The 19,895-nt window shown below is 55.4% G+C and overlaps 1 protein-coding gene across 4 annotated transcripts in view; it reads left to right on the plus strand.

Moving 5' to 3' along the window:
- Positions 1-16,827, plus strand: part of STARD8 (StAR related lipid transfer domain containing 8) — a 76,872-nt gene extending 60,045 nt beyond the window's left edge. For 3 of the 4 annotated variants that reach the window (XM_034649144.1, XM_019793568.2, XM_011217613.3), the window contains 13 exons: positions 3,709-3,780; positions 5,893-5,974; positions 6,953-7,016; positions 8,221-9,641; positions 10,254-10,427; positions 11,394-11,553; positions 11,985-12,183; positions 12,599-12,809; positions 13,073-13,187; positions 13,426-13,650; positions 14,666-14,883; positions 14,984-15,160; positions 15,312-16,827. In XM_034649144.1, coding sequence (XP_034505035.1) covers positions 3,709-3,780; positions 5,893-5,974; positions 6,953-7,016; positions 8,221-9,641; positions 10,254-10,427; positions 11,394-11,553; positions 11,985-12,183; positions 12,599-12,809; positions 13,073-13,187; positions 13,426-13,650; positions 14,666-14,883; positions 14,984-15,160; positions 15,312-15,429 — 3,236 coding nt within the window. In that variant the 3' untranslated portion in view covers positions 15,430-16,827. The remainder of the gene's footprint in view (positions 1-3,708; positions 3,781-5,892; positions 5,975-6,952; positions 7,017-8,220; positions 9,642-10,253; positions 10,428-11,393; positions 11,554-11,984; positions 12,184-12,598; positions 12,810-13,072; positions 13,188-13,425; positions 13,651-14,665; positions 14,884-14,983; positions 15,161-15,311) is intronic. The other variant, XM_034649145.1, reaches the window with a different exon arrangement.
- Positions 16,828-19,895: the final 3,068 nt, after the last annotated feature.

Raw genomic sequence — 19,895 nt, forward strand, 5'->3', positions numbered from 1 at the left:
CCTTTCAGTTAGTAGGGAGAGCTTGTACTATGCGTCAGGGTTGGGGTTTTGTTTTGTTTTGTTTTTTTCTCTCCAGTATTTTACTTAGTGCTCTCAGTAGCAATTCCAACTAGACTCTATTACCTCCATTTTACAGAGGGGGAAACTGAGTCTTACAGAGGTTAAATAACTTGCCCAAAGTCAGAGAGCTCATGACTGGCAGCACCAGGATTTCAACTCAGGCTTGTAACTCCACTCTATCAGAAGGGTGGGAAAAATCTGCGGGACCTGGAGTTGGTTCCTTTGAGTCTAAGCCCTTTGTTTACCTGGCATCTGAGGGCAAGTGGCATAACTCAATGGAAAAAAGAGGGACTAAGGAGGGCACTTGACGTGATGAGCACTGGGTGACGAATGGAAGTGTTGAATTACTGTACTGCACACCTGAAACTGAAATAACACTGTATGTTAAGTAACTGGAGTTAAAATAAAACCTTAAAGAAAAATAAAAGATCAGGGTCATAGTCTCAGCTGTGACACGTAAATCTGTGGGAGTTGGAAAAGTCACGTGGGCCTCAATATGCGCCATACTTTAGCTTTTTTAAAGGGCTGATTTGAAGAGCCTCACCACAGACCAATTAAATCAGCCTTTGAGGATGGGGCCCCAGGAAATTGGTATTTTTAAGCTTCTTAGCTGATTTTAATGTGCATCCAAGGGTGAGAATCCTTGAGTTGGATGATACAGGCCAGTGCTTCTCAAACTTTAATGTGTATGCAAATCGACTCAGGATCTAGTTATAAATGTAAATTCTGATTCACTCGGTCTGGGATTCTGCATTTCTAACGAGGTCCCTGCTGCTGCTGCCGCTGCTGGTCCAGGGATCACACTTAGAATAGCAGGGGGCTAGAGGACTCTAGTAGCAGTGAAGGAACTTGGTGCCCACCCAAGTGAGCTGGTTTCCTTCCCAACAACCTTGGCTAAGGCCACTGCCTCACGTGAGAGGAACAGGCAGCTCGCCACTCTCCTGTGGCCTCTGCCTCTGTGGCTCGGGTAGATAGTGCAGGTATTTAAAATGTCGGACTTTGTTACTGCACTCTCCCACCTCCTTCAGGCTTAGGAGGGAGCTCAGGACTAATGGGCAGGCAGGTGCCTCTCTCCTTGCCTTTGCTCTTTGTCCTGCGTCTAGCCACAAAGGACCGAGGGCTGCAGCGGACTTCAAGGGTGTGTTCTTGGCATGTAGGCCGATCCATGGGGATTGGATGCCCTGCCTGGGGTGGCCATACCAGATTTGTGGCCCTTTAGGGGTCACTGTTTCCTTCTGTGCCTGCTTTTCTGGAAATTCCTACCAGGTCCCTCCTTTGGTAGCTTCTCTTTGTCCTAATGATGGGATAGCAGAGCTGGCTGCTGGGAGGGGCTCTGATCATGGAGAAGAGCCTTCTCCCCGGGCTGTGGTAGGATCAGGAGACAGGGAGGTGGTTATGGAAGCTGGCTCAGCTGTCCTAACAGCAAAATCATGTCCTCAAATGCTTCCTGGGCTGATGTGCAGTCCCTTCCAGCAGCTCTTAGCACAATTCTCCCAGACCACCTCTTTCCTAGAGACCTGCGTCCTCTCCCAGGCTTGCATTGCCCCCTGCCAGAGGGTCTGGGGTACTGTTGGCTGAGCTCTGTGGGAACAAACACTTGGCCCCACCAAAGGCCAAGAGGCCCAGGATTCAAAGTCACGCAGATCTGCCTGTGAAGGCCAGCTCTACTTCTTCTTAGCTATGTGACCCAGGACAAGTGACTTTTCCGTTGGTTTCCTCATCTGCAATGTGGGAATAAGAACTCCATGAGTGGGGCGCCTGGGTGGCGCAGTTGTTAGGCGTCTGCCTTCGGCTCAGGGCGTGATCCCGGCGTTCTGGGATCGAGCCCCACGTCAGGCTCCTCTGCTGGGAGCCTGCTTCTTCCTCTCCCACTTCCCCCTGCTTGTGTTCCCTCTCTCGCTGGCTGTCTCTATCTCTGTCAAATAAATAAATAAAATCTTAAAAAAAAAAGTCCTGATGACTCCTAGATCTTTATCATAGGTTCGAAAGTTGCAGTAACCAAAAACGCGTGCACATACACAGATTTAGGTGTGTGCACAGACCGAGGGGCCTACCTGTGCGTGTGTACAGGTGTGCTGTCCCACACCGATCTTCATGGATTGTGGACATGAGCAGACTTGGCTACAGCTGTGTGCAGAGGCAGAGGCTGGGGTGGCCCTCACTCTGGGAAATGCACAGATGTTCATCCCTGCCCCACTCCTGTTTGCTCCAAAAGCCCTCAGCGGCTCCAGAGCCTTCTCTTCTCCCCCCTCAAATCCTCATCAGTGTGTGACCCTTCAGAAGTCTATTGTTTTTTCTGACCAACTTCCACCTTCCTGCCCTCTTCCCTCCCTTGTCTCCCCACCCGGCATCCTCTCAAGTACCGTTTTGTCTTTTAACTTCTCAGTCCCAGCTGCCAGGACCTCACCCTGGATTTCCCCATGGGAGAGCACTAGAAAGAAAGAGCTCTTCCTGTCTCAGAGAAACCTCACCAGTCTCCCTGGAGTCGCCTGGTCATGGGCGCTAAGGAAATCAAGGAGATGTTGGGCGCATGGCTCTGTGGCCGGAGCCGCTCTGCTGAGCCAGCAGCCTCCTCCGCTGCCAGCCCCACAGTGCCTGGTCTTGTAGTCCCAGCCCCACTGCTCCCTGGCAGCACTTGGGTAGGAAACAAATTGCTGCCTGGGCAGTCCCAGGGCTTTGCTAATGGCATTCAGCCCACTCTGGCCTCCTTTAGTCCAGGTGCATGTCTCCATTGAGGCTGCGAGGGGCGCTGGGCACTCCCAGAGCTTAGGTGGGAGGCTAGCCCAACCAATGTCCTCCAAGACTCCCACGGGTCCACACTGTCATCATGACAATTCGCACTGGATTATACCTCATAAGCCTAACCGCCGGGGAGAGCTGGGTCAGTCCTGGCAGGCTCCCTGGGGAAGGAGGGCTGGAAATCAATGAGTGGTAGGGGAAGGTGAGCATTGGGGAAGCTGCCACGTCAGAAGGGTAGGAGCCCTGAGTGGGAGTCAGACTGAGCTTGAACTCTGGCCCCAGCACTGCTACCTTGGTCAACTGTGAGACTGTGGATGGGTCCCTTCCTTTCTGAGCCTGTCTGGAGACCCATAAAATAGAGAGAGTAAAACCTTTTTCACAGCATATTGTGTGTGTGTTAAGTGAGATTAGGTTCTCAAAGTGCGGCGGAATGTTACGTATAATAATGGTGGGAGAGAGAATGATGATCATTGAACATTTTGTATCCTGAGCTGGACTAGGATGGTCTAGCCAGGGCCATGGAAGGGGGTGGCCTCCCGAAGAAGGGGAAGGTGAAGACACAGCTGTGGCTTCTTCCCCCAGCAGTACTCCTTGGCTCCACCCTTTCGTGGGAGTTGCCGCTGGTGGGTTCTGTTCTTGGGCAGGGGTGGGAGAGTGAGAGGGGTGTTGAGACAGGCAGGGAGTGAGGCTCAAGAAAGGTGCACCAGGACATACAGAGGGCAGGGTATGGGGAACCGAAGGTAAATCCTAGCTGGCTGTGATACTCAGCGAAAATGCCAGCCCCCTCCATGCCTTCCTTGCCATTTCTGGAGGACGAGAACTAGAGGTGCTCATCCACTGGAAGTGAGGCAGCACACACCCAGCTAAGCCCATTTCTCTGCCTATTTCTGTCCCTCTGTTCCGTTCTAGAAGTCGAGGCCAAGAGAGCATGCAAGTGGCTGCGAGCAACGGGATTCCCTCAGTATGCTCAGCTTTTTGAAGGTAAGGCTACTCAGTTGCTCCCCCTTCCCTACCCCAGAGCTCGCCTTTTCCCTCTGGTTTTCATCTGGAAAATGAGGCCAATCAGATCCTTTCTCGAACCACGCAAGAAGCTGTGTACTTCGGCCCAGCTCCTGTCGTGGCAGCACCATCTCTAGTGGGTCATTCTGATTGGCTGTCAGAAGCTCTGGTGTCACCAGTGTGTTGAAGTACCTTGTCTGCAGCACGGCCCCTGCGTTGTACCATTGCCGAGGATGCCGTCTGCAGACACACCCCGGGGCCCCTGACCTCATCTCCGCTTCCGCCTGGCCTCTGTTTCCCTGTTTCTCTTCATTTTTCTGTTTTTCTTTGGAGTGGTTTCTATTTGCTGTTTCCACCTCTCCCTCTTCTTCCCACACTCCCCACTGTCCCCTGCCTTCACTCCCACTTTGCCAACAAAACAGTTCTTGTCCAGGTCACCAGGGACTGCCACGTGACCACATTCAGCGGTCACTTCCCAGTCTTAATCTCTCAACAGCATTCAGTGCAGTTGGCCATTCACTTCAGCTTCTGGAACACTCACCTCCCTTGGCTGCCTCTCTCTAGATGCCACTGTCGGTCTTCTTATAACAGACTCTGCTTTCTCTAACTGATATCTAAATGTTGGGGTATCCCAGTGCTCAATGTTGGCCCCTCTTCCCTCTCCACGTTTCTTTCCCAGGAGATCCTTCTCCAAGTACCGTGTATCTTCTGGGGATTCCCAAATATCTCTGTCAGACCTCATTCCCGAGCTCCAGATTCATCTATTCAACCAACGATTCAGTATCTCCTCATCTGTCTGACAGGCATCTCAGATTGAACAGGTCTAAATTCCATCTCCGGAGGGCACCACCGTCCCCTCAAGCCCCACAGCCAGGAATATCCTCTATTCCTCTTTCTCCTACATCCTCCATATATCATCCTCCAGCAAGTTGCTTTCTCCCTCCACACTATGTCTCGAATCCACCCACATCCTCCTGCCTCCTGTGTAACCTGCCATCGCCGCTCACCCACCATAGCGTGCCAGCCTCCTTCCTGCATCCCCTCCTCTCTTCAGTACACGGCAGCCACAGGGACCCAGAGAGCCCTGGGCCTCACTCTGTCCTTGCTCTGCTCTGTCGCTCCTCTGCTGCTTTCCTGGCATACTCAGAATGAGGGTGGGCTCACATGCTTTGCTCTGGCCGTCAAGACCTCATCACCCAACTTCTGCTCAGTCCTCTTCAGTTTGCTCACTGCATTCCAGGCTCCTGCCTAGTGCTCGCTCACACCGTGCTCTTTCCTTCCTCAGAGCCTTAATGTTAGTCCTGCCTGGAATCCTCTTCCCAGGCTCTTGGCCCGGCCAGCCCTCTCTTATTCTTCAGGACTCAGTTCGGAAGTCACCTCTCTACGAGTGGCCCCCACCCTGCCGGCCTCTCTTTACCCCATCACCCTGGCTAATGTCTTTCCTGTTCCACATACAGTCTTTCCGTGAAGGCAGAGATCATTTTTTTGTCGTTCACTGTTGTATCCCCAGTGCTTGGCATCAAGTAGGTGCTCAATTAATGTTAGTTAAATGAGAAAATGGGTTTGTGTTAGCAGTCAGGCAGAGAGGTGTGGGATTTCCTGGATGCTCTGTCCTCTGACTCCACTCCTTCCTCTCTCCCCTCCCCTTCCTACATCCCAGGGAGTGGGCTCCCCTGTTTGGCTGTACACTGTCCTCTCTGTCCTCACTGTCTTCCCACTACCCCCACTTCACCTTGGGCCAGGGAGCAGGTCCCCTGTCTGAGTAGCCCAGGATTCAAAGGGGACTGCGGAGGGGGCGAGCTTGGCTCTTGGCAGCTGCCCAAGGCCTCGGGCCTGCCATCTCCCAGGGACCAGCCTTATTGTTGGGTCCTCTCATCCAGCTCAGCCCTCCTTTCCCTCAACCCTGGACTTGCCTCCGATGGTCAACCTGAGCTCCCTGTGCCCCTCCTTTACCCCAGGTTTGCTCCTTCTGCTCAGGTTGTTGCTTTCCTCCCTCCTCTCTTCCCTGGCCTCCCCTTTCCACCTCGAGAGCTGCTGGCCCTGAGTTTCTGACCTACCACCCTCGACTCATCTTGGCTTTTCTCCGCCATACAGAAGGTCTGTTTCCCCTGGATATTGGATCTGTGAAGAAGAACCACGGTTTTCTGGACGAGGACTCTTTGGGGGCCCTGTGCAGGTAAGGGGCACTGAGGGCCAGGCCTGGGAGGTCAGGGCCTGGCTTGGGGCTTCCCTGGGAAAAGAAACAGTCCCTGTCCCCTCCAACACAGGAGGAGCCCAGCCTGTCACCAAGCTTCCTGTGCAGCGGTCACGCTGCTCGCTCTGTCTTCTGGGTCTGGGGTGCCTCACCACTCAGGCACTCTAGCTAAAGAGCCCAGATCCTGCCTTGATTCCTCTTCTTCCTTCAGATAGATTCCCCAGACATTCCTCTGCTTTGTCCCCTCTCTACTTAAACTGGTTTGGGCCTTGTTTCCGGCCAAACCACGGCTTTTTGGATCTGTTTCAGTAGCCTGCTAACTGGCCTTCCTGCCATTCCCCTCCTTGCCCTGATCCAGCCTCTTTACAGCCACTAGACTCAGCTTCCAAGCAGGCACCCCTCTTCTTGAAGTGTGCAACCTCCTGCAGAGAAAAGGAAAGCTTTTTTAGCCTGAGGCACCTTTGCAGTCTGGCTCTGACCACCCATATCAGCCTCAGTCTCCCCTGTCACACCCGTGCTGGTCTGTTTACCGACTGTTTCCCTCTCTTCCTTGTCACAGCCTCTGGTGGAAGCCTAGGATAGAAGTGCCTGGTTTTTTTTCTCCTTCAGAATCCCGTTTCTGTCCTCCAGGAAGCCTTCTCCGACTGCCTAATCCCCCTTCATGGAAAGTCGTTGTCCCACCCTCTGTGTGCCAGCTGTGCCTTGGGCTATGCTGTTCTTGAACTTGCCCCATCTCTGTAGTAGTTTATTCCCCATATATAAGTTCCCAGAGGACAGAAGCCATAATCTCCCTAGCACTGTGTCTGGCACTGAAACCCTCATGAACACTGGATCTTGGGAGATGTTTTGATGGCTCGGGCATGTAAAGTAGTGGATGGCGTCTTGGGACTGTCTTGGTAGGTCGTGCCCTGCGGGTTTTGGTGGGGACCCTCGGGTGAGCACGGCTTTCTTTCCTTGCAGGAGGCTGATGACCTTGAACAATTGTGCCTCGATGAAACTGGAAGTTCACTTTCAAAGCAAGCAGGTGAGTCATGGCAAGGGTGGACCTGGGGCCTTGTGGCACCACGGGGGACTCAGGAAGTACACAGACCACTTGCAAAACTAGCTCCAATGTCCTGGGATGTATAGAACAGCGCCTTGCTCCAGCCTGGGAGTGAGGTATAAGGGGCTATATGAGCCTGCTGGATTTTGGCAAGCGTGGCCTAGACATGGAGTCTGAGAACAAGTACCCTGGCCCATGGCCTCACTCACCCCCCGTGGCACACCTCTCCCCCTCTGAGTTTACTCATAACTCGACCCAGTAATGGCCCTTCCTCAGGGAAATCTATCTGCTTCCACTACCCGCTTTGTGAGGGCAAGACTTCCTTGACTAGGGAGCAGAGACAGAATAGTGTGGTGGAAAAATCAGGGCCAATATGATCTGAGAGGTCAAGATCCCCAACTGTGTTTTCCCTATCTCAACACTGAATTGGATGGGGGGAGGACATTAATAGCCTCAAGAGGCCTTTCTGAGTCTGCCAATCTGGGATTGCAGAAACGGAGAGGACTCTTAGTCTGCAAATAGCCCTGGAATGCTAGCTTGATGACTTCATCCTTCCATAGGGTCGGGCTTTGTGGGTTCCTTCTGGGGCTTTCTCCACCAGAGGTCTGGAGCCAGGAGGGTCAGCTAAGCTGCCAGAGCCCTGGCCTGGGAAGTAGGAAACCCTGGAGCCTGGTCCCAGCTCTGCCACTGACTGCTCAGTGGCCTTGAGCAAGCCTCTTCCCCTCTTTGGGCCTTGATTCCCCCTATTGCAAAATAGAAAATTAGGCAATCTAAAATCTCCTTCCAGTTCTGGCATTCTGTGGTTCTAATCTAAGACTTGGAAGGCTGCTGAGGACAGGAGGTCAAGTCCCCTGGATTCTAACCCTGGGTCTGTCACTGACTCACTGCATGCCATTGTATGACCTTAGGCAAATGGCTTCTCATTTGTGGGTCTGGGTTTCCTTGTCTGTAAAACAAGGAGAGATTAAATTAATGAGATAACCATTACCATCCATCTGGGCTCTGTCTCTTACTCCTGGCTTATTCTGGTGCTCCCAGAGCCAGCTCCCCTTCTAGGACATGTCCTCCATCTGAAAGCAGGGCCCTTTACCTCAAAGCCCCCCAAGAGTTTGGAGGCAGAGCGTGGGGTACAAATGGGGCTTGGGGACTAGACTTCTCTGACGTGACCCTGTGGCTCCCTCCCCAGAATGAAGACTCAGAAGAAGAAGAGCAGTGTACCATCAGCAACCACTGGGCTTTCCAGCAAGAAAGGAAGTGCTGGTCTCACGGGGGCTCCTCTGACCTGCTGGCCCCCCCGAGTCCTGGCCTGCCGGGGACCTCCAGCTGTGAGAGCGTCCTCACGGAGCTCAGTGCCACTTCCCTGCCAGCCATCACCGTGAGCCTATCGCCAGAACCAACAGACCTGCCCTCGCCCTGCCGTGTCCCCAGCCCGAGTGACCAGCCCCTCCTTAGCCCCACCCAGGGCCAAGAGGGTTCCCAGGACAAAGCCAAGAAGCACCGTTCTCGTAGCTTCCTTAAGCACCTCGATTCTCTGAGGCGGAAGGAAAAGGGTGGCGGTCAGCAAGCAGAGGCTGAACGTGGCCCAGCCACCTTAGAGAAGGCCACCAAAGCCTCCTCTTTCTGCAGTCGCCGTGGCTTCCTGTCAGCTGGATTCTACAGGGCCAAGAACAGAGGGGCCACCTCAGCCAGTGACAGCAGCACTGCGACTCAGAGGGCCTGGGAGGCCTGGCCTGTGACCATGTTTCGGCATCCACAGCGGGTGCACCGGGGTGACTGCCTCGTACATGTGCCCAGGGACCACAAACCAGGCACATTCCCTCGCTCCCTGTCCATTGAAAGCCTGTTTCCTGAGGACGGACACCGCTTGGCCGATTGGCAGCCAGGTAGGCCCCGGGGCTATGAAGGGCGCCGGGGCTCCTGTGGCTCCACGGGCAGCCATGCCAGCATCTATGACAACATGCCCGAGCTGTACCCAGTAGAGCCCGTACTGGCTGGCGCTGAAGCCGAAGAGGAGGAGGACAGGGGCAGCTATACCCACCTAGACGACATTCTCCAGCACGTGTGGGGGCTGCAGCAACGGGTAGAGCTCTGGTCTCAGGCCATCTACCCAGACCTGCGGACTAGAGATAAGGAAGAGGAAGAGGAGGAAGAAGAAGAGGAGGAGGTCCCTTCATCAGTAGACATAGCCACAGTTGAGGTCGAAGGGCAGGCTGAGGCTCTGGCCCAGATGGAAGCTCCGGCCCGCAGAGGGTCCTCAGCCCTGGGCCAGGCTGATGGTCAGCCAGTTGTCCCAGCTCAGGGCCAGGATCAGGCTCAGGCTGAGCCCCTGGCCCAGGCCCAGGAACGGGACGAGGCTGAGGCCCCGGGCCCAGCCCAAGATCATGGGCAGGAGGCGAATTCAGGTGGGGAACCCACCTCTGCCTCCAGCCTGTCTGTGGAAGAAGGACACTCCATTGCTGACACAGTGGCCTCCTCCAGTGAACTGGACAGTAGTGGAAACTCCATGAACGAGGCGGAGGCCGCAGGCTCACCGGCTGGACTTCAGGCATCAGCACCACGTGAACGACGAGATTCAGGCGTTGGGGCCTCACTTACCAGGCCCTGCAGGTGGGAGTTTTGAGTAGGGGTGGGGACAGAGGACTCTGTTGTGTCTCACTGTCTCTCCCCCTCCCCATCCCTCCTCCTCCTTCTCTTCCTTCCCCTCTCTCCCCCACACGACTCTCCCTCAAGCTAGTTTCTTAGTCCCAAGGCCCAGGGGCAGGGTCTCCACTGCCTCCAGGTTAAGTTCAGGGCCTGCCTCTGCTATGGTCTTGAGCAAATTCTAGCTCCTCTTTGGGCCTTGGTTTCCCCATGTGTAAATCAACGGTATTAGAGGAGATAGTCTCTGAGCCACAGCTTTGCCATCCTGGATCCTCAGAGCAGTCCCTCTGCAGCCCCCATTGCAGTTGTGGAAGGGTAAGGTGATGCTGCTGCTTGTGGGCACTAGATGGGCCTCGGCTCTGTGCCACCCTCCCTGACAGCATCTTGGCCACTGGGCAGCCCTGGAAGCTAAGATTCCATTTTTCCACCCTGGGGCCCAGCAGCGGCGCTGACAGTGGTCCCAGCTCCCCACCATTTGCTTTCATTGGGGAGAATAAAGGCACCAGAAGAACTCAACCTTTCCTAAGATTTATCCAAACCTGCTCCCCTGGCCTTCTCTGCCCCCTCATCTTTCACCAGGAAGCTCCGTTGGCACAGCTTCCAGAACTCCCACCGGCCCAGCCTCAACTCAGAGTCCCTGGAGATCAATCGGCAGTTTGCCGGCCAGATCCACCTTCTGCACAAGGGCTCGCTGCTGCGGCTCACCGCCTTCATGGAGAAGTACACGGTGCCCCACAAGCCAGGATGGGTCTGGTGAGTGCTCCTGGGCTGCACTGGGTGGGGAGCTTCTCACCCAGGCCCAGGCTCCCTCATGGTCCCCCTTCAGGACCCTGGGAGGGTCAGCCCCAGAAGGTGGGTGTGAGTGGGAGGAGCCCAGAAGCCAGTAGTGTAGGTTGTGCCAGGAAGCTGGAGGGGCCGTGGCCCATGAGGTCGGCGTGGCTTGCAAATGGCTGTGGGGAGTGCTCATGGGATGTGCGTGTGTGTGCCATGTGTGAGGAGGAGTGGGGGTGGGGGACCCTAGGTCCCAGCCTCCAGGCTGCTGCCAGTGAGATCGTCCTGAAATGCAGCTTTGGTTGCTGCTCTCCTGATAAATACCCTTCTGTGCGCCCCCCTGCCCCCCGGTGCCAAAGAAGGTCCAGCTTCCTTCCCATCATGACCCTTTCATGTTCTGGCCCTGCCACAGCTGTTGGGCTCCTTAGCCCACCGCCCTCAAGCAGCGCCACCGTGTAGGCCAGTGAAGTCGTTGCCCTTCCCTGAACGTGCTGTACTCTTTTTCCTGCCTCTCCGCCTTTGTCCATGCTGTTCTCTTTGCCTGGAATGCCTTCTCCCCATTTCTCTTCTGGGACAACGCCTACCTATCCCTCAAGAGCCTGCTGAATTTCCACATCCTACCTGAAGCCTTCTCTGATCCACTAGGTATAGTTCCCCTTCCTCAGGGGTCCTCCCCTAAGTTCTGGCTTGCTCCACTCCTGACCACATATATTGTCCCTGCCTGTTGACACAATTATCTCCTTAAGCAGACTGAGGGCTCCCTGTATTCCTCTGTGACTCCCTGGGGCCAGTCCCCAAGCAGGCGCTCAGTGAATGTTGACTCTGGGGACGTGGTGTGTTTTTTACCCCCCTCATCCCTGCCTGAGCCCCCCTAGACTGCAGAGTCTCCACGCTGTGTCTGGGCCGACCCTACAACCGTCACGGACCTCTTGTCATTCCCCCAAACAGGTCAGTGCCCAAGTTCATGAAAAGGAATAAGACCCCGGACTACCGGGGCCAGCACGTGTTTGGGGTGCCGCCCCTCATCCACGTGCAGCGCACAGGCCAGCCACTGCCACAGAGCATTCAGCAAGCCATGCGCTACTTGCGCAGCCAGTGCCTGGACCAGGTGAGCCCTGCTGGCGGACCTGCAGACAGATGGTGCTGGGGAGGAGATCCAATGTGGAGGAACTGGGGAGGGCAGCCTCTAGGGCCTTTCTGGCCCACTAGAGACCTTTCTGGGCCTTTCTACAGTGAAGCTCCCCTCTGCCAAGCTCTCTGCCAGCTTCTTTCTGGCCCAAGCACTGTAGGCTCCATCTTTAGGAGCCTGCCTTAGCCTAGGTCCCTCTTTTCCTACTCATTCCCACTACAGCCATTCTTCTCCTTGACCCTGGGACTATAAAAACCCTTCTATTTGGTTTTGCCATTTTTCTCCTCCCCTGCCCGGCAGGAAGCCTGGCAGCCTTGGAAGTCTCTGGGGTGGCCTACACTCCTGACCTCTGGTCCTGGGCTGGCCTTATAATCTTCCTCCCCACCCCACCCCTACCCTGCATGGGCCAGGTGGGCATCTTCCGCAAGTCGGGGGTGAAGTCCAGGATCCAGAACCTGCGCCAACTGAATGAGAGCTCCCCAGACAATGTTTGCTACGAGGGCCAGTCGGCCTACGATGTGGCCGACTTGCTGAAGCAGTACTTCCGGGACCTGCCGGAGCCTATCTTCACCAGCAAGCTCACCACCACTTTCCTGCAGATCTACCAACGTGAGTCACCTGCACGTGTCCTCAGCAACCTGCTCCATTCTCCGTCTCCCTGAATCCTGGGGCTTGTGAGAGATAAACCGTTGTGGGCAAATCTAGCCACACCCATGAATGAGCTTTTAGGGAGGTCTGCTATCCAGAGTTGGAAAGGCCCTTGAAGGGGAGACCACATTCTATTCCCCAAACCCATTATATGGAAAGACTGACTGAGGCCCTTAGGGGCTTCCCTAAGGTTACCTTGTACGTTAGAGTGGGGCTTGATATAGTACCCAGAGACCTCCTGGAGCCCCATCTTTACCCTTCCCTCTCACTGACTTCCTTTGGGACCACTGTGCCCTCTGCATTCCTAGAAGCAGGAGACTTGTTGCCGGAAGCTCTAGGGGAATAAGAAAGCCGTTCTGCCATTCCTTCCTCACAGTTCTCCCCAAGGATCAGTGGTTGGCGGCAGCGCAGGCTGCCACCTTGCTGCTCCCCGATGAGAACCGAGAGGTCCTGCAGACCCTGCTCTATTTCCTAAGCGACATTGCCTCTGCTGAAGAAAACCAGATGACAGCCGGCAACCTAGCAGTGTGCCTGGCACCTTCCATCTTCCATCTCAACATCTCCAAGAAGGATAGCCCCTCACCCAGGTGAAACGGCAGGATGTGGCAGGGCCAGGCAGGGAGGGTTTGGGCCCCCTGAACTGTGGGCACTTGAAGGCTGTCCCTGCAGTTCCCAGGCATCACCACAAGGGGTCAGCCTGACTCTTCAGGGGCCTGGGACTGGTTGGATGTTTTTGAAGCAGGGCCTTCTGAAGGCAGTAGGTTGTTTTGTGTTAGGAGGAGCTAGAAGCCAGCTGGTCGGCCATCTTGTCTTGTGCGCATGCGCCACCCTCTCCTCCCCTTCCCTCCAGGATCAGGAGCAAACGCAGTCTGGTTGGCCGGCCGGGCCCTAGGGACCTGAGTGAGAACATGGCTGCCACCCAGGGCCTATCACACATGATCAGTGACTGCAAGAAACTTTTTCAGGTGAGTAACTGCAGGCCCAGATCCAGGGCAACCACCAGGCCAGAGCTTTGCACCCCAAGTCAGGGACAGGGCCCAACTTGACACATACCCCCACAACTTCCAACTCTAGTCCTGCAAGTTTTCTCATCTCCCTCACATCCGTAGCCAGGCCTCTCTACGCCTGTACGTGGGTCCTGGGACCGATGGCCCCTGACCCTCTGCTGCTCCCCATGGCCCTAGTGCATGTGTGCTCTCCCAGGTCCCCCAGGACATGGTGCTGCAACTGTGTGGCTCCTACAGCGCAGCTGAGCTCAGCCCTCCTGGCCCGGCCCTGGCTGAGCTGCGGCAGGCCCAAGCTGCTGGCGTCAGCCTGAGCCTCTACATGGAAGAGAGTGTCCAGGAGCTGCTCCGGGATGCTGCCGAGCGCTTCAAGGGCTGGATGAGTATGCCGGGGCCCCAGCACACGGAGCTGGCTTGCAGGAAGGTGAGTAGCGCACTGCCTGTGGCTGCCACGGTGCCGGGAGAGTTCGCAGTGCAGGCAGGGAGGTCAAGAATCCCAAGGGAAGGAGCTGCCCGGCGAGTTGCACTGTGCCTCGGCTTGATCGTGGAGGATGTCAGCTGGCAGAGCCAAGTACCTTAAGGAACTGAGAGAACCAGATGAGACCAGGGGCTCTCTGTTAGGCATCGCCAGCCAGAATTCCTGTACCAAAGCCCCCCTGCAGACATGTCACTCAGTGCAGTGCCTCACCTCCCGTATCTTTCTGCACCACGGCCGTGCTGAGCTCCTCACACTTGCACCTTTGTGCTTCCGCCCCTGCTGTCCTGCTGCTTAGACTGACCTGCCCCAAGCATTACGTGTCCCAAGCCACAGGAAGCCTCATCTTGATATGCCCTCTCCTTCGTTCAGAGCCTCCTGTCATGTCCCACACTGGAGATGACTTCTCTGTCCTTCTCTTGGCACTAGCCATCTTCTTTCTGGGATTCCAATGACAGTAAGACCACAAGCCCGAGATTGCCGTGTACACACCAGTCATAGTGAAACATGCCTTATGGGATTGGGATGAGAGGCTCGCACGGTGCCTGGCACATACAAGAGACTCACTGAATGGCAGCTCCGGTTGCCGTGCCCGTGTCCTACTTCCTGTGCTAGATGGTGAGTTCCTTGAGGACGATCACCATCTTCTCTTCCTGTACACTTCTAGAAATTCCAAGCCCCGTGTCCCTTTCATGGTAGAGCCTGGTAGGCCCCAGAGGATTTGCGTCCCGTCACCTCTCTGTGCTTTGGACTAGGTGGAGAAGCAGACAGCCAGAAAGGAGAGAGAGGACAGGGAACACAGGGATGGCCTGTCTGGGTGTGGCTAGGGTTAGCAGAGGACCCCTGCAGCCTTGCCTTGTCAGGGGCTGAAGTGAGGGCATGCTGGAACCGGGCGGGGGGGGGGCGGAGTGGCTATTCTCCAGCTCTGACAGTTGTCCCCTGTCCCCACTCCCATGGCTCACAGGCACCAGACGGGCACCCCCTGCGTGTGTGGAAGGCGTCCACCGAGGTGGCGGCCCCTCCAGCCGTGGTGCTACACCGTGTTCTGCGGGAGAGGGCCCTCTGGGACGAGGACCTGCTGCGGGCCCAGGTGTTGGAAGCCCTAATGCCGGGTGTGGAGCTGTACCACTATGTTACTGACAGCATGGCGCCCCATCCCTGCCGCGACTTTGTGGTGCTCCGGTGAGGGGTTCTGGCTGTCAGCCTGCCACGCGTGGGGGACCAGGGAGGTGGACCAGGAACGGACGCCGGGAACTTGACTGTGTGTGTCCCTTCCCCACAGGATGTGGCGCTCCGACCTGCCCCGTGGTGGCTGCCTGCTAGTGTCCCAGTCCCTGGATCCCGAGCAACCCGTGCCAGAGTCCGGGGTGCGGGCCATGATGCTCACTTCCCAGTACCTCATGGAGCCCTGCGGCCTGGGCCGCTCCCGGCTCACTCACATCTGCCGCGCGGATCTCAGGTACCAGGCCCCTGCAGCCCCGGCACTCTCCCCACCTCTGCCACATGTCATCGATCCCTGGGGGCTGGGGGCAAGTCCTTTCTTCCTTCCTCCTGGCAAGGGCTCCAGGGCCGACCCCATGGCTCACGTCCGCCTCCTTCTATCCCCGCAGGGGCCGTTCTCCTGACTGGTACAACAAAGTCTTCGGGCACCTGTGTGCCATGGAAGTGGCAAAGATCCGGGACTCCTTCCCCACCCTGCAGGCAGCTGGCCCTGAGACCAAGTTGTGAGCCTCAGCCTGGTGCCAGGGTGGCACCACCCAGGCCCCTCGGCCCCAAGGGAGTAAGGGGGTGAGGAGAGGGGAGCAGCCCTCATGTGTTGCTTCCAGGGGCATTGCCAGGCCCTTGCCAATCCAGCAGCCTGCTGTCGCCTTGGCTTTCTGAAGCTCCTCCACACACACGGGGGAAGAGAAGAGAATTTCAGTGTCCCATCTCCACTCCACCTGCACCCACAAGCCTGTGTTCTGTCCTCCCAAGGGAGAGGAGTCATTGTCAGAAGAAGAAGACTGCTGCGGCCCTCCAGGCCCACCGAGGCATCATCGCTCTGAAGCCTGGCCAGCTCCCCCACCTGCAGGGGCAAGAAGGGAGAGAGCAGTGTGTGTGTCCAGCCCTCTGCCACTCCGAGAGGCCAAGCCATCCTTTTTGGTGCTCGGGTCCCTTTGAGGTTGGTGGGAGGCTCTGGTCCTGCCTTGGGGCCTAATACTGGCCCTGAACTGGCTTTGCCAGAGAAAGTGAACTGCAGAGGATGAGCGCAGGGCAGCCCCAACCACCATGAGCTGTTTTATTTGTGTAAATACGATGCTGATTTTTATGAGGCTGATTTAAAGAGTGAGCACTACCAGCGGGCAACAGGATGATTTGGGGTAGCCTGGGAGATGGTAGCGGTGGGGCTTCCTTTCTCAGGTCTCAGGAGACCAACGAACCAGTCTCCCCGGCTAAGGCCCCCTACTTTATCTGCCAGTCCCTCGTGTCCTGTGTGGCCTTTGGTCACACACTCTTATGTCTGAAGAGCAAACAGGCTCACTCCCACCACACAGGCCAAGCAAAAGCAGATGGTAATGAAGAGACTCGTATCTGTGTTGCATCCCTTCTCCTGCTCTTCCTGCCTACTGTAACAGGCTGACGTAAGAACCCCGTCATCAAGCAGAGACCTGGCCCCCACTTCAGGCAACTGGCCAGCCAGATGGAAGGGCCGAGGGTCATCTCAGCCAGCTGGGGCTGGATCCAAACCTGACCCCTCCCGCCCAGCAGCCATCTTGGCTTATGTGGAATTCCAAATGACATTCAAATGCCAACTGGTGCTTTATTTTTCTTTCAGCTCAATACAATGGAGTGGGATGGGTCCCAGCCAATGTTGTAATTTTTAAGCCTATTTTATTTGTACCTATAAATACTGTACAGTCAGAATATATATATGTATTTGTGTGTGTATATATATATACACACATACACACACATGTATATGCACATCTATATACGCACACATATTCTGTTGTGAGTATATTATAATCTGTGGGTGCGAGCAGGGGTCTGAAAAGCCCGACGGAGCAGGGCATTTAAGATGAGGGAGGTGGAGAGCAGGCACCAGGCAACCTGTCAGCAGAACAATAAAGCATTTCTAGAGACGGACTCTGGCTGTGTGGCTGTCTTCCCTGAGGTCATGGGTTAGGCACTGAGGGCAGGTTACAATGCGAGCTTAGTGTTAGCGTCAGAAATTGTGAACATCACCGGTTTAGGCTTTGGGGGGAGGCCACAGTGGTAATAGGGAGGGCCTCAGTTCTTCTCTTTGAGAGGTGAGTTGCGTGTGGGGAAGGTGGGACTCCAAGAAGCCAGGGCTTGGGCAGAAGCTGCAGACCCCCCATTCCCTGATCTGACCAGGGTCCCCAATCTGAGTGGCACCCAAGCATGACCTCAGGCATCCTGACAGTAGCCCTAGGGAGAGATGCCCCTGGCTCTGCTTTCCTTCCTTCACCTGCTACACACAGCCCAGGCTTCAGGATGAAGAGTGGAAACCCAGTCCCTGGAGGCTTGGAGACCCTGTTTTCCCCAGAAACCAGCCTAAGAGAGGTCGGAGTGCCTGAAGGCAGCCCGTGGTCTGGCTTCAGTGGCTGGCAAAGCCCAGGAGGCTAGAAAGGCCCCCTCGTCTTTACTTCCCCACAGGAAAAGGCTTTCTCTGCCACACTGCTGTAGTCGTAAAGTTCCCAATCTCCTAGGAGCAGCTAGAGAGGAAGTATAGGTTTCACAATCCAATCTATGTTTGTACCTATTGAGTGCCATTGGGTTGCCTGGGGCAAACAAGTCCTGCTGCTCTCCCACTATCTGAAACTCAGCCTCCCCATGGGCCAAACAGGCCAGTGACAGCTCGGCACAAGCCTGGCTCAGTAAGTGTTCAGATTGGGGCATCTGTCAAGTCCTGCTTCTCTGTTACCTTTCACTCTCTTCTTTTGGGTTCATCTGTCCCCACATGCCTTTGGCCTTTCTTCACTGCTGCTGCATGGGGATCTCAGCTAGCCTTGGGAAGGAGCAAGGTGGAACAGAGGTCCTGTCAGCCCTTTGCCTGTGGGAGAACAGTGGAGGCAGCCCACACGTGGGCATGGGTGATGGGAGACGGCTCAAGCAGTGTTGGTGTTAAGGGACACCGGTGGGAAGCTCTAGACAGTACTTTAATGCAGGCAGCCAGGGGACCTTCTGGCACAAGCACCACCATGACCTGGTCATGGAAGGAGGCTGTGGCGATGTTACAGGGACTAGGCTTGAGCATGCTGTCAATGGGTGGTATGAAAATGACCACCCAGGTGACTGACGGTCGCTAGGAGACAGGAGATAGATAAAGAGTTGTGTATGAAGGAGATTCTTGGAAGAGCCAGAGAATTCCTCCAACCTTTCAGCTCTGGACCCTTGCCCAGGACCACCTGCCCAATGTGGTTCCCATCTCTGGCGTTCTGGGAGAGTTAGTGTCCAGTAAGGGAGCTTCTCTGGGCCTTAGTGCCGTTCCCCTCCATAAAGCAGAGGTGCCCACTGCTGCCTCTCTGCCTGGCCCACTGTGCAGTCAATGAATGGACTGCCATGGCCTGTAGATGTGGGAGTGGGTGTCATGATGATGGGGCCTCTCAGTTCCACGCACATGGCGAGCACTGCCTGTGACCATTTCTAGCCCTCAGTTGTGTACCTCGGCCAACCCTGACTTGATCTCTTCCTTGCCCTGATGCTAGATGACTCTCACCTTCAAATTCCCATCCCTGTTGCCTATACTCTCTCCTCCTGTGTTTCCCCTGACCCAGTGCCTCAAAGAAGCCAGGCAGTCGGTGAATCTCACATGGAAATTGGACAATCTATCTCAGAGCTTTGGTCTGTTAGTTTTTAGTCTCTGGTGCCCTGTTGCCAGAGTGGCTGAGAGTAGATGGTAGACCCAGGTTCAGATCTAGTGACATCATTTCCTGGCTATGATCTTAAGTGATACACTTAACCATTCTGACTTCTTTTTCCTCCCAGAATATAAGACTAATAATTATTTATATACTTCGGTGTTGTCATTAGGGTCTAATGAGCCAGTGACGGTGAATGTGGCTGCATGGTGCCTAGCATGTGGTGGACATGAACACATGGTAGTCTCCCTTGCCCGGCCTCCTGCCAGCCTCTCCCTTGCCAGTCAGCTTCTGTGTGGAGGGCTTGGGCTTAGGCAGATGGGTGGGTATGCACATTATGTTCTGCTTGGCATCGAGGCCCTACCTACTTCCTTGGCTCTCAGACCCCCATAGCCTCAGCGGCCACCATTCGGGACACGCCTACCTCCACATCAAGCTCAGAACATCCCAGTGGCCTTTTTGTATCCTAACTACTGATTGGTTTTCGCTCCACTTCCTCCTTGACAATTTGCCTCCCTGGCCTTATCTTCCCTTCTTGAAGCCCTCCTTCTTCCACGCAAGAAGAGCTCCTCCCACTTCTTTGACCACAGCTCCTGACCCTCTTTCCTTGCCCCTTTCACTTCTCCTCTCCCTCTGTCCCACCTCAACCTCAGTCATTCCTCCAAGTTCTTCCTTTTCCTCCTCCCTGCCTCACCTTGCTCATCAGGGACCTCACTGTCATCCATGGTTTCAGTTTACGCTTCCGTGCAGATGCCCCTGTCACCCCCAGAGCCCCATCCCTTCCTTGAGCTCAGGCCAGTATTTCCCACTGTATGAGCGGGCCTCTCTTCCTGGAGGCCCCACCTGCACATCAGACTCACTAGGCCCAAGCCAAACTCATCGTCTTCCCACACAGAGTCTGCTCCCCGCTGCCTGCTCCATCTCTGTTAGCACCGTTGTCGTCCTGGCTTGGATCTCCAAATCAGCCAGAACTCCTCCCTCCCTCTCACCTTCCCCCAGAACCAATGCATACCCATCCATCAATCCAAGCACTCACACATTCTGCCATTCAACAAGTAGTTGCAGGATGTCTGGCATATATGCCAGACTCGAGGCACAGAGAGTACAGCAGTGACCAAGAGCAGCAAGGTTCCCACACGCCTTTAGCACACATCCTAGTAGATGGACGAGTGGAGGGAGGTAGACCATAAACACATACACAATCCAACCTCAGCTATGATAAGGGTGATGAAGGCAGTCAAGCAGGCTAAGGCAATGGTGACCGAGCACCTATTCCAATAGGATGATCAGGGAAGGCCTCTCTGAGGAGGTGATACGTAAGCCAAGACCTGA

The sequence above is a fragment of the Ailuropoda melanoleuca genome, chromosome X (genome assembly GCF_002007445.2).
Source record: "Ailuropoda melanoleuca isolate Jingjing chromosome X, ASM200744v2, whole genome shotgun sequence".
In the NCBI taxonomy this organism is placed as follows: domain Eukaryota; kingdom Metazoa; phylum Chordata; class Mammalia; order Carnivora; family Ursidae; genus Ailuropoda; species Ailuropoda melanoleuca.